This window comes from Vigna unguiculata, chromosome 1, assembly GCF_004118075.2.
Source record: "Vigna unguiculata cultivar IT97K-499-35 chromosome 1, ASM411807v1, whole genome shotgun sequence".
Taxonomy (NCBI): Eukaryota; Viridiplantae; Streptophyta; class Magnoliopsida; order Fabales; family Fabaceae; genus Vigna; species Vigna unguiculata.
This window is the reverse complement of record NC_040279.1, coordinates 3,525,538-3,539,917: the sequence shown is the minus strand read 5'-3', so window position 1 is coordinate 3,539,917 and position 14,380 is coordinate 3,525,538. Positions and strand designations below refer to the sequence as shown.

The window sequence follows — 14,380 nt, the reverse complement described above, 5'->3', positions numbered from 1 at the left end:
CAAATACAAAGATACTTTTCTTTTTTAATGACTGAAAGAAAGTTAGAAAGTGAAATATTATCTCTTTAAAATATTTAGATTAATATTTTTTATTTTTTTACTAGTGAAAATAATATATTTGTTTTTTTTATGATAATAAAAATTAATAAAATTATTATTATAATTATAAAGTTAAGTATAATCTTTTTTTTATATTTTGATTGTAAATAATATTTATTTATTTTGCAGATAAATTTTTAATTAAAATAATAGTTAAATATAAAAGAATGGTGAAATAAAAAAACTAAATTTAAATAAATAATTATTTAAAAGATAATATTAATAAAATAATTATTTTATTTTAAAAAATTATGTAAATGAGTAAAATTGAAAAATAGATTGGTCAGAGAAAAAAAATATGAAGGCTTTTATAGGTAGATATAATTTTTCACTTTTTTCTTTCTTTTCTAAGTTTAAAAATAAAAAGAAAAAAATTTATTTTGAAATAAGGTGTATTTGCACTTGTAAAGACTAGTTTATAACGAACCAACCACTACTACCGTGTAAACACAATGACCCACTGAAACAACGTCATCACCCACCCCCACCGAAACAACGTCGTTTCATCATTTTTATTCAAAGTTATCTTCTGTTATTTATTTCCCCAGTTTCAAAAACTGTGAGTTTTAAACTACTTTCTTCGTTATTTTTTCTTTCCTCAAATTTTTCTTCTTCTCTTTTCATTTTTTTTTCTGGTATTCGGTGCAAATCTTGAATCACCGCATTCTATGCCCTAGTTTACGCTCTCCGGTTCCTTCCCACAATGTCCAGCGACACCTCCTTCGCGGACCACAAGCTCTGCGGTTTCCTCTGTGCGGTTCTCACAGCCACTGACCGCGACTCCGATCCAGCCTTCGCCGAGCGCTGCGAAATCTTCAGCGACGAGGGCGAGGTCGGGTTCCATTCCCAAACCGGCGTCGTTTTGTCTACGGTGCTGAATTCGTCTCAATGCGGCGGCGGCGGCGGAGGATCGAAAGCCAAGAGGACGCATGGCGTTGGGATGGTAAACGGGAGCATGAGCGTGGTTCACCAGCTCCACGCTCTTGTCACCCGCAAGTGCACGAAAATAGACGCACGCGTGGTGTGCGTCGAGGCGCCTAGGGTTGTGCTGCTGGTTGACGTGTACCTTCCTATTCAAGTATGGAGTGGCTGGCAGTTCCCGCGGTCGGGGGCAGTTGCCGCCGCCGTTTTTCGCCATTTGAGGTTCGCATCTTCTCGCTTTGGAATTCCGTTGTATTGTGTTCCAGAAATTGTTACTGGTTAGGTGCAAGTTGGTTGTTAATAACTTTAGATTGTGTTAGAAAGATACATGAACATTTTTGGTTAGCTATGCATAAGTAATGGTTTATCATAATGTAGTCATTTGAGGTTTTAAATTGTTGTTGGGTGGCATTTGTGAGAGTATGTTTGGATTAAAGTGTTCGATCATGATGCGGCGTGGTTTTTATGGTTTGACCAAATTTACTCAATGATAACATTGCAATTTGCTAGCGTAGAGAAATATACACTGAAAATTTTAATGAATTCGACATAAGTAATGTTTTGTCATGTAGTTAGGATTAATTACTTGGTCCAAAACTTTCCCTTTTAGTTCCGTACTTGAAAACGTCAGTTTTAGTCGCTACACCTAATTTTTTAATTCCTATTAGTTCCTATAATATGGATAAAAAGTGATATGGGTATGACTAAAAGAGATTACAAATGGTATGTATATAAGCATATATAGGAACCATGGTAGTTGAATCGTGAATTGTATTGTGTGTCGGAGAACTTAAATTTTGAATCGTGAATGTATTGTGAATCGTAAGATTCATAAACATTTTATAAACATTAAAAAATGCAGTTTATACTTAAATATATAAGATATTTAAATATGCAAAGAGACAATTAATAACAAAACAATTTTATAGTCAAATTGAATGGTTGTATCTATGTGTATCTACCACATAGTTTCACAATTTCAGCAACACGGTCTTAAAAAAAAAATTGTGGTTGCTGCATAAGATTCCTTTAACTTAGTTATATGTTACTAAACAAACTATGCATTATAGCCATCCAAAATATAAGTGTTGTTGCTCCTTGTATCCTAAACAACCTCAAAAAAACTTTCTATTCTAATCATTCCTAGTTCATCCTCATCCTCTCCAAGACCTACCACCACGTGACCACTATACTACAAATGCAGAAGCTCAAACCCACTGAACAAACAAATAGAGGCATGCACCTGATGACATGCAACCACCATTGCAACACCTCGAAACCAACACCACACCACTGCACGACCACCACCATGCAAGCACCGTAACAAATAGAGATGACGTGATAACGAGAGGCAAGAAGGAGAAAGTGTTTTCGAGCACAATAACGTTAATAAGTTTCAATGTGTGAAAAAATAAAGGGGAGGGGGAATTAGGTTTCCGATTTGGGGGTAAACCTGCTTTTCTGGAAAATTGCACAATAGAGAATTCTGTACTGGGGAAAAATGTAAGTGAAGATCAGAAAGTTTTTCCATCATTCACTATTTTTTCTTTAAAATATTATTAGGAAAATGATGACTTCATTGAGGTGAGGTGTTTGTCAAATGATTCTTTGCATTTGGGGAGGAAGATTAGGTCAAAATTTTGATCAATATTGTGTGGTGAGGAAGAAGCAATTGGTCAGTGAGGAAAAGATTGAAGAAGTTGCCCTAAAAGATGAAAAATAAGAGGGAGATTTTAGCAATGCTTCAACCTCCTTATTTATTGAACTGCAACATTTTATTCAGATTTTGCTGTAATTGAGAAAATTTCCCATATTAGTTTCTTAACATCTGCAGGAACGACTCTACATTCTCCAACATCCTTCAACGTTCTTGTCAATGATCTTCAATCAATAATTCTCCTTTTAAGCACCTTCTCATAGTATTTACACTTTATTTTATTTTTTTTGCATTCTGAATAATTGAAACACAATGCTTCCATGCCACATCAATCTTCCCTCCATTACTAGATTTGGGGGGTTCGCTTCCACCACTTGAATAAACTTTTCTGGTTTGTTGCCACTACTATTGTGTTTAAAGCCATTTCATAATGACAGGGAACATTTGCAGCACCCTTTTGGCAAGCACCAACACATAGAGAAGACAAAACAACCCAAGAGTGCCCAAAAACTCCCCAAACACCAAAGCACCTAATGGAGAGTTTTCACATCAATTGGAGACCCAAGAGGATTCTGAATTTTTATTTTCAGAAGAAATAAAAATTTTGATTATCGAAGTTGTTGCAAAAGCTAAGGGAGGTTTATTGAAGAAAAGAAGGTTGAATGTAATTAATAAATACTAGGAAGAAAGTGAGGGGTTTGAAGAAAGACAACAAATGTTCAATTTTAAAGGAAAAGAAAGAGTTAGTAGTAGTAGACGAGAGTTCAAGCAACTATAAATCGAATGATTAGAAAGTTGTAAAGAAGGAGATGATGCTTAAGGTTCTGCATTTTTTTACCCAAGTGTCATTCCATTCAATGTCACATGTGGTGCTTCGTCTCCTTTTGTCGTGGTTTACTTTGAAATTTGGGGATTTAGTCACATTAAGTCTACTTTAGGTTTTCAATACTTTGTTACTTTCATTGATGATTATTCTAGATGAACTTGATTATTTTTTATGAAAAATCGTTCTGAATTATTTTATATCTTTCAATCTTTTCTTTAATGAAATTAAAATTCAGTTCGGTGTTTTTATTAGAGTTTTGCGCAGTGATAATGATCATGAATATTTTTTTCATTCTTTTAAACAATTTATGGCTTCTCACGGTATTCTGCATCAAACTTCTTGTGCTTATACACATCAACAAAATGGTGTAGCTGAACGTGAAAATAGATATCTTATTGAAACAACTCGCTCTTTTTTAATTCATGGAGAGTTTCCTCAACATTTTTGGGGTGATGCTATTTTTATTGCATGTTATCTTATTAATCGCATGCCTTTTTCGGTTTTAGATAATAACATACCTCATTCTATTTTATTCCCTCATGAACCTCTTTATCCCTTACCTCTAAGAGTTTTTGGGTTTACATGTTTTGTTCATAATTTCAGTCTTGGTCTTGACAAGCTTTTTCCTAGATCACATAAGTGTGTTTTCTTAGGGTTTACAATATCACAAAAAGGATGCAAATGTTTTTCTCCTTCTCTTAATCGCTATGTTGTGTTTGCGAATGTCACATTTGATGAGTTTTTCCTTTATTTTAAGAGTCAATCTTCACCCCTATCTCCATCCAATCCTGTCAACACTCCTAGTACATTTAATGATCCTGTTGTTTGTGACCCTCTTACTGTGACTCCTTCAACAAGGCAACTAGAGATTTGTTGATAGAAAAATGCAACATTTGTGTTGGACCCCATGTGCTGCCTGTTGCATTGATTTGATTTTTGAAAAGAATTTGAAAGTTCATCAAGTTCATCAAGTTACTATCAAGAAGGGAAGAATGATCAACACCTACATTTATGGTAAAACAATGTTAATTAGCTTGTTGAAGTAGTTCACAAAAGGAAGAGAAGAGACTTGATAAGATCGGGTATGACTAGATTTGTGACGACTTATTTGACTCTAGCTTGTCTTCATGAATTAAAAACACCATTGTTGACCATGTTGAGCTTTGAAGAGTGGAAAACAAGCAAGTTTGGAACTTCGTAGGAGGGGAGAAAAGTTGAAAATAAAGTATTAGATAATTGGTTTTTGGAAGATTGTAACCACACACCTCAAAGTTGCTTCCCCTCTTATGGTGACCCTAATATTGGTGGATTCAAATATAAAACCCGCAATGAATTTCATATATGAGGAGATAAATTGTGCAAAAGAGATTAAGTGCTACTTTAATAATATTAGGAAAAGGTAAAGATTCTTTAGAATTTAATTACTCATTTGTGAAATTATTTCCAATACAACATAGTTGGTATTGAATGTAGTTATGAAGCTGTTTGGAAAATCATTGATGGAAGGTGGAAAGATCAACTTCACAAGCCTTTGCATGCAACTACTACTGTGAAAAGGAAGGTTAAATGTATCGGTATTTGATTTAGACAATCGTCTAATAAAGAAGATTAATAAAAGGGATACCAAAAACGGTATCAAATAGAAGATTGGTTGTATTCTAGATACTTCTGTTTCATATATGGATTCTTTTTTTGCCTATGACCTCAACAGCTACTTCAAATAGAACCTCATTATAGGCATGATGATTCTAAGGTGAAAGAGGAAGAGGATTTGTATATATGCATGAAAAGATTGGTTAAGGATGTTGCACAAAGAAACAAAGTTAGTTTGAAACTTGCTGATTTTCATTATGTTAGAGGACTTTCTTTTACGGAACATGCGAGGGATTATAGGAAAGTGTTGCTTCTTGAAAAATGGTGGGAGATGTTTGGGGATAGAACTCCAAGTTATAGAGGTTTGCTATTTCAGTTGAGTTTGACTTGTAGCTCTTTTGGGTGTTAGCATAATTGGAGCTTATTTGAAATAGTAATTGACGTTATTTGTAATTTGTGGTTTTCTTTATTTGGTATATTATATATATTTACCGAAATTTGATATTTTTTTTTACATTCATAGAAAGAGAAGTAATCATTTCTATCAAAAAATATGAATGATTTGGTTTATGTGATGTATAACTTGAAATTGAAAAATACACAAATTAGAAAAATTGACACTCTTTTGTTTAATGATATTGAGTCTTATGATGAATAGATAACTATAGAGGGAGATAATGTTGTTGAGATTGAGCAAGCTCAATGTGAATGCTAAGTTAGATGGAGCAACAAGAGATCCAATTCTAGATGCACTTGATGATAATATGACTTTTGATCCCAATTTTGATGCACAATATTCTTGTGGGAAAGAGTTTGATGGTGATGACATTCTTCTAATGAAGATTATGATGTCATTAGAGGATTGGACATTGAAATTTAACATTAGATGATGTCTCTTTCTAGTTATTTAATTGCTATAACTTTAACAATTTATGCTTTGTCATTGTATGAACTTATTTATTTGGTGTGCTTTAAACTTATATAGTAATCTTGTACTATTGAATGTAGTTATTTTACTATTGTTGAATTGTTTTTTTTAACTATTTTGCTTAATTATCATGTTGAACTATTGCATTAATATGCTATTTATGGATATTACTTTTTTCATGTAAAATAACTTACGAGTTTATGAAGCTCTTACGGAGCTTTCACTAGATTACGTAAACTCTCGAGTTTTAACCTTTGCAAACTTAATACCTTCTCTATTAAACTCAGCAGTTATATTCTCAGAAGTTTGTAATAATAATTTAAATTGACTAATCTATTGCCTTCATTTTCCTGTGTAATATACTTTACATATGTCTTTGACTTTTTTAGTTTGCTGACAGTTTGAAACGTTTGCAGCTGTGATTGGGATGAGCGTTGTTCAATGCTTTCATATCCGGACTATTGTAGGAAGACTCATGGAGCAAATGAGAGCATTTGGAACCTTTCTGATTGTCATGTACTTTGTTGCAAGCTCCATCCCCATGTTAGCAGTTCTTCAAGGAAAAGCCTATTTGAACTTCATGAACTTTTCAAGACACTACCTGGCGTAGGAAAACAGCGGATGTTTAATGGCTCCAAAATAATTCCTATGGATCACTCATGCAGATCAGGCATTTGGGAGTTATCTGATGATATTTTAACGAAAATTTTATCTTCCCTGGACCCAATGGACCTCATTAGGGTTTCTGAAACGTGTCATCATCTAAGATCATTGGCTGCTTCTGTAATGCCTTGTACAAAGTTAAATCTGTTTCCTCATCAGCAGGCAGCAGTTGAGTGGATGTTGCAACGCGAGCGAAATGCTGAGCTTTTGCCACACCCTTTATATGCAGTTCTCTCTACTGAAGATGGTTTTAGTTTCCATGTAAATACCGTTTCTGGTGAAATTGTCACTGGGGAAGCTCCCACCGTCAGGGATTTTCGGGGAGGAATGTTTTGTGATGAGCCTGGTTTGGGTAAGACTGTAACAGCTCTCTCTCTTATTATGAAGACACGAGGTACATTGGCAGATCCACCAGATGGGGCTCAAGTTGTCTGGTGTCAACATAATGGTAATCAGAAATGTGGTTACTATGAGATCAGTGGTAATAACATAACTGGTTGTTCTACATTGGGTAAAAGGAATGTGAGCCAATATGTCAGTAGAACTAATGATAACCATGATTACTCCTCCAAAAGAGCTAGAATGTCAAATCCTGACCAGCAAATGATTAAACTTCAGGGTTCATGTTCCATGGAATTAAGCAAGTCACCTGTGGAGGCACACTTTAATGAATCTATGCATTCAAATCAGTACACTAGGAGTTTGAGCCGCATAAAGAAAAATCTATGCTTCACAAATGAAGAGGAAGCTATGATATCCAAGGAAAAGGAAATTGGTGAAGGATTAATTAAAGCAAAGCATGCATCAGATGTTACACCTCATTTATCTCTAAAGAAGCTACCCAGGAAGCGTGAAGGTGATCCTTTTGAGTACAGTGATACATGGATTCAGTGTGACGCTTGTCACAAGTGGCGAAAGCTGGCAGACAATAGTATGGCTAGTTCTAGTGCAGCATGGTTTTGTAGCATGAACCCTGATCCTCTTTATCAAAGTTGTAGTGTCCCTGAACAACATTTTCATACTACGTCTAGGATAACATACTTGCCAGGGTTTCACTTAAAAGGAACTCATGGTGGTGACAAACAAAATGTTTGTTTTTTCACCAGCGTGCTTAAGGAGCACTACTCACTGATAAATTCTCAGACAAAAAAAGCCCTGGCGTGGTTGGCTAAAATTTCAACCGACAAGCTTGCAGGTATGGAAACAAATGGAATAAGAGGTCCTATTTTAAACACGTGTACTGCATCTAGTAGACATTTTAATGCGTTCCACAAAGTATTTCAAGCATTTGGCCTCCTAAAGAGAGTAGACAAAGGTGTGTGCAAGTGGTTCTATCCTCAACATCTTAACAATTTGACTTTTGATGTGGCTGCCCTTGGCATGGCACTCCGTGAGCCTTTAGATTTTGTTAGGTTATACTTGTCAAGAGCTACCCTGGTAGTTGTTCCAGCAAACTTGGTTGATCATTGGAAAACACAAATAGAAAAGCATGTGAGGCCTGGGCAATTGCGGATTTATGTTTGGACTGATCACCGGAAGCCATCTGTGCATTGTCTTGCATGGGATTATGATGTTGTCATAACCACGTTTAGCCGTCTGAGTGCAGAGTGGGGCCCTCGCAAGAGGAGTGTTTTGATGCAAGTACATTGGTTTCGGGTAATTTTAGATGAGGGGCACACTCTTGGGTCTAGCTTGAACTTAACAAACAAGTTGCAAATGGCTATTTCATTGATAGCTTCTAATCGTTGGATACTAACAGGAACTCCTACACCTAACACTCCTAACAGCCAACTTCCACATCTGCAACCATTGCTAAGGTTCCTTCATGAAGAATCTTATGGACTGAATCAAAAGTCATGGGAAGCTGGTGTGCTCAGGCCATTTGAAGCAGAAATGGAGGAGGGGAGGTCTCGTCTGTTACATCTGCTTCACAAATGCATGATTAGTGCTAGAAAGACAGACTTACAAAGCATCCCACCATGCATCAAGAAAGTTGTTTATCTGGATTTTAATGAGGAGCATGCCAGAAGTTACAATGAATTGGTAATCACTGTAAGGCGTAATATATTGATGGCTGATTGGAATGATCCCTCACATGTTGAGAGTCTGCTGAATCCAAAGCAGTGGAAGTTTCGTAGGGCAACTATAAAAAATGTCAGGCTTTCGTGCTGTGTTGCTGGACATATTAAGGTTACACATGCTGGTGAAGATATTCAAGAAACAATGGATATGTTGGTACAAAGTGGTCTGGATCCTACTTCTGGAGAGTATACCTCCATAAGATGTAATCTCTTGTATGGTGGTCACTGTGTCAGGTAGTACCTTGGTTTTGTACTTTCTTATAGCTTTTTTTTTTTTTGGACTGGTTGTTTCTGCTTATTAATCTTTTTCTTTCTAAATAAATGGTGAAGGTGCAAGGAGTGGTGCCGCCTTCCAGTCATTACACCATGTCGGCATCTGTTGTGCCTTGACTGTGTTTCTGTAGACCATACAAAGTGTACTTATCCTGGCTGCAGTAAATTGTACGAGATGCAAAGTAGACTTCCCCGACCTGAAAATCCTAATCCGAAGTGGCCTGTACCCAAAGATCTTATTGAGCTACAACCGTCATATAAGCAGGCATGGTTTATGAAGAGCTCAGTTGGCATTCACATTCATCTTTTCCTTCCATTTTTCTGTTTTACAAAGCTAATATGCAATTGTTGATTGTTGAACCCAGGATAATTGGGATCCAGATTGGCAATCTACATCTAGTACTAAAGTTTCCTATCTTGTCCAGAAGTTGAAAGCCTTGCAAGGAACCAACGAAGAGACCAGCTTCTGTACAGACAATAACAATGATGAGATGCCTACTGAGAATAGTTTCTTTCTGCATAGAAGTGATGATAAATCAGCATTTCAGAAATGTTTGAAGAGCAGCACAAAGACCAATTCTAACGTCGAGAAAGTTCTTATATTTTCTCAATTTCTTGAGCATATACATGTCATTGAACAGCAGGTGCATTTCTGTGTATGGTCTTTTGTGAAGTGTTTCTATTATACTTTTTAGCATCTGTGGATGCTTTTGCAAATGATCTAACTATCAAATTGGATTTGTTTCTCTTTGGCAGTTGGCTATTGCTGGTATCAAATATACTGGAATGTATAGCCCAATGCATTCCAGCAACAAGGTATGATGTTGGAATTCTCAGTTGTTGTTTCTGAAAATTTTAATTTAGTTTTGGTGTCTGACCTTTGGTTAATTACCTTTTCCTTTTTCAGAAGAAGTCTTTAGCCACGTTCCAGCATGATTCAAGTTGTATGGCGCTTCTAATGGATGGAAGTGCTGCATTGGGTCTGGACTTGAGTTTTGTTACGCATGTATTTCTAATGGAGCCAATTTGGGACAGAAGGTTAATACATTTGACTATTCTAATTTACAAAAACAATGATATAAAATGATTTATTTTTATTGGCTGAGGAATAAATTGATATTGAGAGATTTTAAATTTTTGCATTATTTTATTTTCTTCTAAAGTCATGAGCATGTTAAAATTTTTTGAACCTTTTTGCCATAAATGGTTTAGTCATTTAAAATTGTGGTTCAGGGTGTGGCTAATTTACATTATCTGTCCATACTGAATTTTCTGTTTTGGAATTCAACTTGCCAACTGTAGCCATGCCGTTGCATAAAGTGATTGGCAATGAATCTTTTGGTTTACCAATATGTTGGATCCTTCTACTTTGACTCAAATTGGAATGTTTATCCAATTTCATTATCTTCTGACTTTCAGTATGGAGGAGCAAGTAATTAGTCGTGCTCACCGAATGGGTGCTTCTCGCCCTATTCACGTCGAAACACTAGCAATGCGTGGTACAATTGAAGAGCAAATGCTAGGCTTTTTACAGGTAAATCTCTATAAATTGTACTTGGCACGCCATTTTATCTGAGCGTAATACCTTAACCTTAGATGATAGGTCTTTCTGAATGCGTTGTTTGTTTATGGTGTCCTTCATATGAGTGTAGTCTTGTTTAGTATATATAGTATTGACGATCAAATCATATTTCCTTATTTAATGTAATTAAATCATATCTTTAACCCTCCCCTTCAAATTGGAACATATGTTTCATACGAGACAAGTTTGTTACAAATATCGTCAACATGAGACTCCTTACTCCTTGAGAGACTTAGCAAGCAAATAAGCCAGTTTATTGCTGGAGCTGGCAAAGTCAAGCTTCATGCATCAATTTGGAGCAGTGTGAAGATCAAGTGCTAAGGAGCTGGTGGCCATTGGCAGCTGTTGGCCATGTGTCGAGGAGCATAGTGGTTGCCAGAGAAGGGTCAACTTTGATCATATGGTTGCGATAAAGGTCAGGGGAGGGGACACAACACCTGTTGAAGAGCTAAAATGCTTAGAGGGCGTGGTGGCTGTTAAAGAGCAGAAATATTTAGAGGACGTGGAGGCTGTTGGAGAGCAAAAGTTGCTTGGAGGATGTGGTGACTGCAGAAGACAAAAAATGGTCTGATCTGAGGATGTGACGGTTGCCAGAGAGCAAAAGTGCTTGGAAGGTGTGAGTAAGTACTGCTGTGGAGAAAAAATGCACAGCATGCGGCAGCTGCCAGAGAGCAAAATTTGCTCGGTGACTGCTGGAAAGTAAAATGTCGCAGCGGGTATTCTTTACCTGAAAGAGAAGGTCACAGTGACAGAGACATGGTCATTGCCTCTAGGAAAAAAGTAATGGCTTATCAAGGGATTAGTTACAAAAATGGTTATGGATGATACCATGTTGGAAAGATTACTCATGATTATGTATCTTGTACTCGTGTGAGTACCCTTATTTATAGTGAAGAAGAGATAATAAGGAACAAAATTAATAACTAATGTTGAAAAACATTTTCTCAGATATTTCCCTGTTTTATGCGATCATATCGTATCATATTTTCCTATTTAATGTAATTAAATCATATCTTCAGCAATTATTATTTATGTTTCAATTTGTTGATGTTTAACTAGGAAGCTGATAAATGTAGAAGATCTCCAATTAAGGATGTTGCCGCCGAATCTGAGGATGATGGCGGGGGACGAGGATATAAATCGTTGCATGATTTTGCGGAAAGCAGTTATCTATTGAAACTTAGATCTGTGTATACTAATTCAGAAAGTCCAGAAGGTTTGTTCATAGTGTTTTCCCCATATCTGTTAGGAAATATGGATTCAGCAGAAATATGAGTGAAATTGCATTTGGAAAATTTGAAGCAAATCATTTTGACTCCTGTTCCTTAACTGTTTGTTTGAAATTTTTACAGGAAACAAAAGGTGAAAGGGTATGTTCGGCAAAACTAACAAATATGATGGTTAAAGTTTATAAGCTCCCAGCTAAAAACTCATAACATAACTTATTAAAAATGTTTAGTAAAATTAATTATTGAAGTAATAGTAAATGTAAGGTAACATGAGACATATGATGAATTTTTCGTGTATTCTATTTTTGTTTTATAGACAAACATGTTAGGTTATTATCATTTTAGATTACCCAATGGCGTTAGATTATTCATTTAGCATGTCTTAACTATAAGGTAGGATAAAGTTATTTTTGTTGGTTTTTAAGATAAAATATTTTCTTTAAAGTTAATAGTGTAATACCCAAGAATTAGTAAAAAGTGAATATGTAATAAGTAAAATAATAACTAAAAAAGTAGTTACATGTGAACAATTAAGAGGTAAAAAGTAAGTATATTAAAATAGAAAGGATATAAGTGGAAGGAAAAAATAGCTACAGGCTTATGTAAATTATATTATGCTATTTGAAGTAGTTTAGGGTAGCTATAAGCTTGTGTAGGAAACTTGTTTACCAAATACCTTAATTTGGTCCATGAAAGTTTATAAGGTAGTCCATTAGGTTACAAGTTGACTGAGAATCACATGATACTTGCATTTCTCACTCAGGGTAGATTAGGAATTTTAGAAGAGAAAAGTATAAAGAAAAAAAAATTCTATAAATTAAAATTAGCTTATGTATTAACTAATTCGGAGAATCTCTTTCGTATAATTTATTTAAATTTTTATTTTTAACTTGCATAAGTCAATTCTTTTCTTCGTAGAAGTCATTCTGCATGAGCTTGTCCAAATATACTTAGTCAAATGAAATATCTGTCCGAGCTCTATAAGCACCATATTGAAACTTACGGCATGCCCTGACCTCTAAATAGACAGCCTCTGCTCTCTGAAGTTACCCTCACCAAATTGTATGGTTTTTGAACTGGATTTAAATGAAATCTTCTCTTCTTTTTTCTGCAAATTTTATTATTTTTGTATGAAGATTTAATTAGAATGTATTGAGTTGCTCTGTCTTCCAGTATGAATTGCCGCAAGGTTTCTAATTAGTTCCCAATGTAAAATCCTTACTGTAACAATGTATTTAAATTACGCTCTTATGATAATATATATTTTTCTGTTTTTACTGCAGGTGTTTTGATTGATCAACTTCAAGCAAGTTCTAACTAATTTACGTAGAGCAGGTTCTGTGGACATTTTCCCTTGAATGTGGTTTCTCTTTCTTGATATAGTCTTAGAAGTGCTCATCTACTGAAATATGGCTCATGCATTCAAAAGCGTGGAAACCATTCTTTTTGTAAAATATCATGGAGCTCTTCACAGCGTCACTTCTGTTTTTGCCAGGGATTAATGAGATACTGGAAGAGTGCTGCTTATTCTTTTGTAGAGGATTGAGTCCAGTTGATTTGATGTGATCTTGTTGGCAGTTTGGAGTCAATAATTTAAAATTTAAATCGATCCTTTTGGTTATTGGAAAATACAATGTTCTTCCCACCCTTGGCCTCAGCAAATGTCATTAGCAATATTGTAATATTGTAATTATTAGTGAATAGAAAATTCAAGATACATTAGCAAAAGGGTTTCTGTTCATCTTGTTTTCGTGTCACCTGGAGTTTCTAATCGTTTTTCTTTATATGTATGGTCACTTCTTCGTTTTATTTTGTGGATAATTAGGAATGTTCACCTCTATATGGATCAAGAGATAATAGTAGATAGAAGAATGAATTAAGGTAAAGAAAAAATTTAGTTATGGCTACGTATGAGCAGAAACTGCCAAATTCTATGATGGTATTAACTCAGCCACAACTTGGTCACTTTCAATCAAATTTAATTTTTCCTTCCAAATAATAACCAATCATCATATAAAGGTTTGTAGATTTGTAGATAATGATATTTTGATCGATTTTTTTTATCCAATTCTAATCTACGGTTTCAATTATTTGATTTTTTAATGGTGTAATATGATGATCTACCCTAATTCTCGACTCGAGGGGACACCAAAAGCCTTTGCCCTTCCATCCCTTTGATAGTTAGAGAGAAGGGGTAGAGTTTTGGGTTTTTTCATATTGTCAAAGAGTTAAACAATAAAAATGGATGACTAATACCCGATCGAATTGATCGGATCATGTAGAAACAAGGTTCAAGTCTAACGGTCTGTTAGGATGCCTCAGCTACATACATTAGTGCACTCCCACTTGACGACACTTATCATTAATTAGAAAATAGATTAAAAATGAGTTAAAATATCATTATTTAAATAGATTTATTTAACCGTAAAAGGTATAAAATCAAAAGCATCCGAATAATATATGCTTCTGACACCATAATTTCTTCATGCATCGTCCACTTTTTAATAACACACCTTTGCCCATTAGTT

At 35.1% G+C, this 14,380-nt stretch overlaps 1 protein-coding gene across 1 annotated transcript; it reads left to right on the top strand.

Annotated features, from left to right (window-relative positions):
* Positions 1 to 656: 656 nt before the first annotated feature.
* On the top strand, positions 657 to 13,598 carry LOC114173637 (F-box protein At3g54460). The gene is made up of 9 exons (XM_028058137.1): positions 657 to 1,242; positions 6,441 to 9,002; positions 9,099 to 9,306; positions 9,407 to 9,685; positions 9,798 to 9,857; positions 9,949 to 10,079; positions 10,461 to 10,575; positions 11,683 to 11,839; positions 13,136 to 13,598. The coding sequence occupies exons 1-9, from the start codon at positions 803 to 805 to the stop codon at positions 13,171 to 13,173; spliced, it is 3,990 nt and encodes a 1,329-aa protein (XP_027913938.1). The 5' UTR covers positions 657 to 802; the 3' UTR covers positions 13,174 to 13,598.
* The last annotated feature ends 782 nt before the right edge of the window (positions 13,599 to 14,380 follow it).

Bases quoted from the DNA above. Each gene is read 5' to 3' on its own strand.
- LOC114173637 (XM_028058137.1), top strand. From the start codon at position 803: ATGTCCAGCGACACCTCCTTCGCGGACCACAAGCTCTGCGGTTTCCTC. The intron at 1,243-6,440 runs GTTCGCATCTTC...AAACGTTTGCAG, and splicing joins GCCGTTTTTCGCCATTTGAG to CTGTGATTGGGATGAGCGTT. The intron at 9,307-9,406 runs GCATGGTTTATG...TGTTGAACCCAG, and splicing joins TACAACCGTCATATAAGCAG to GATAATTGGGATCCAGATTG.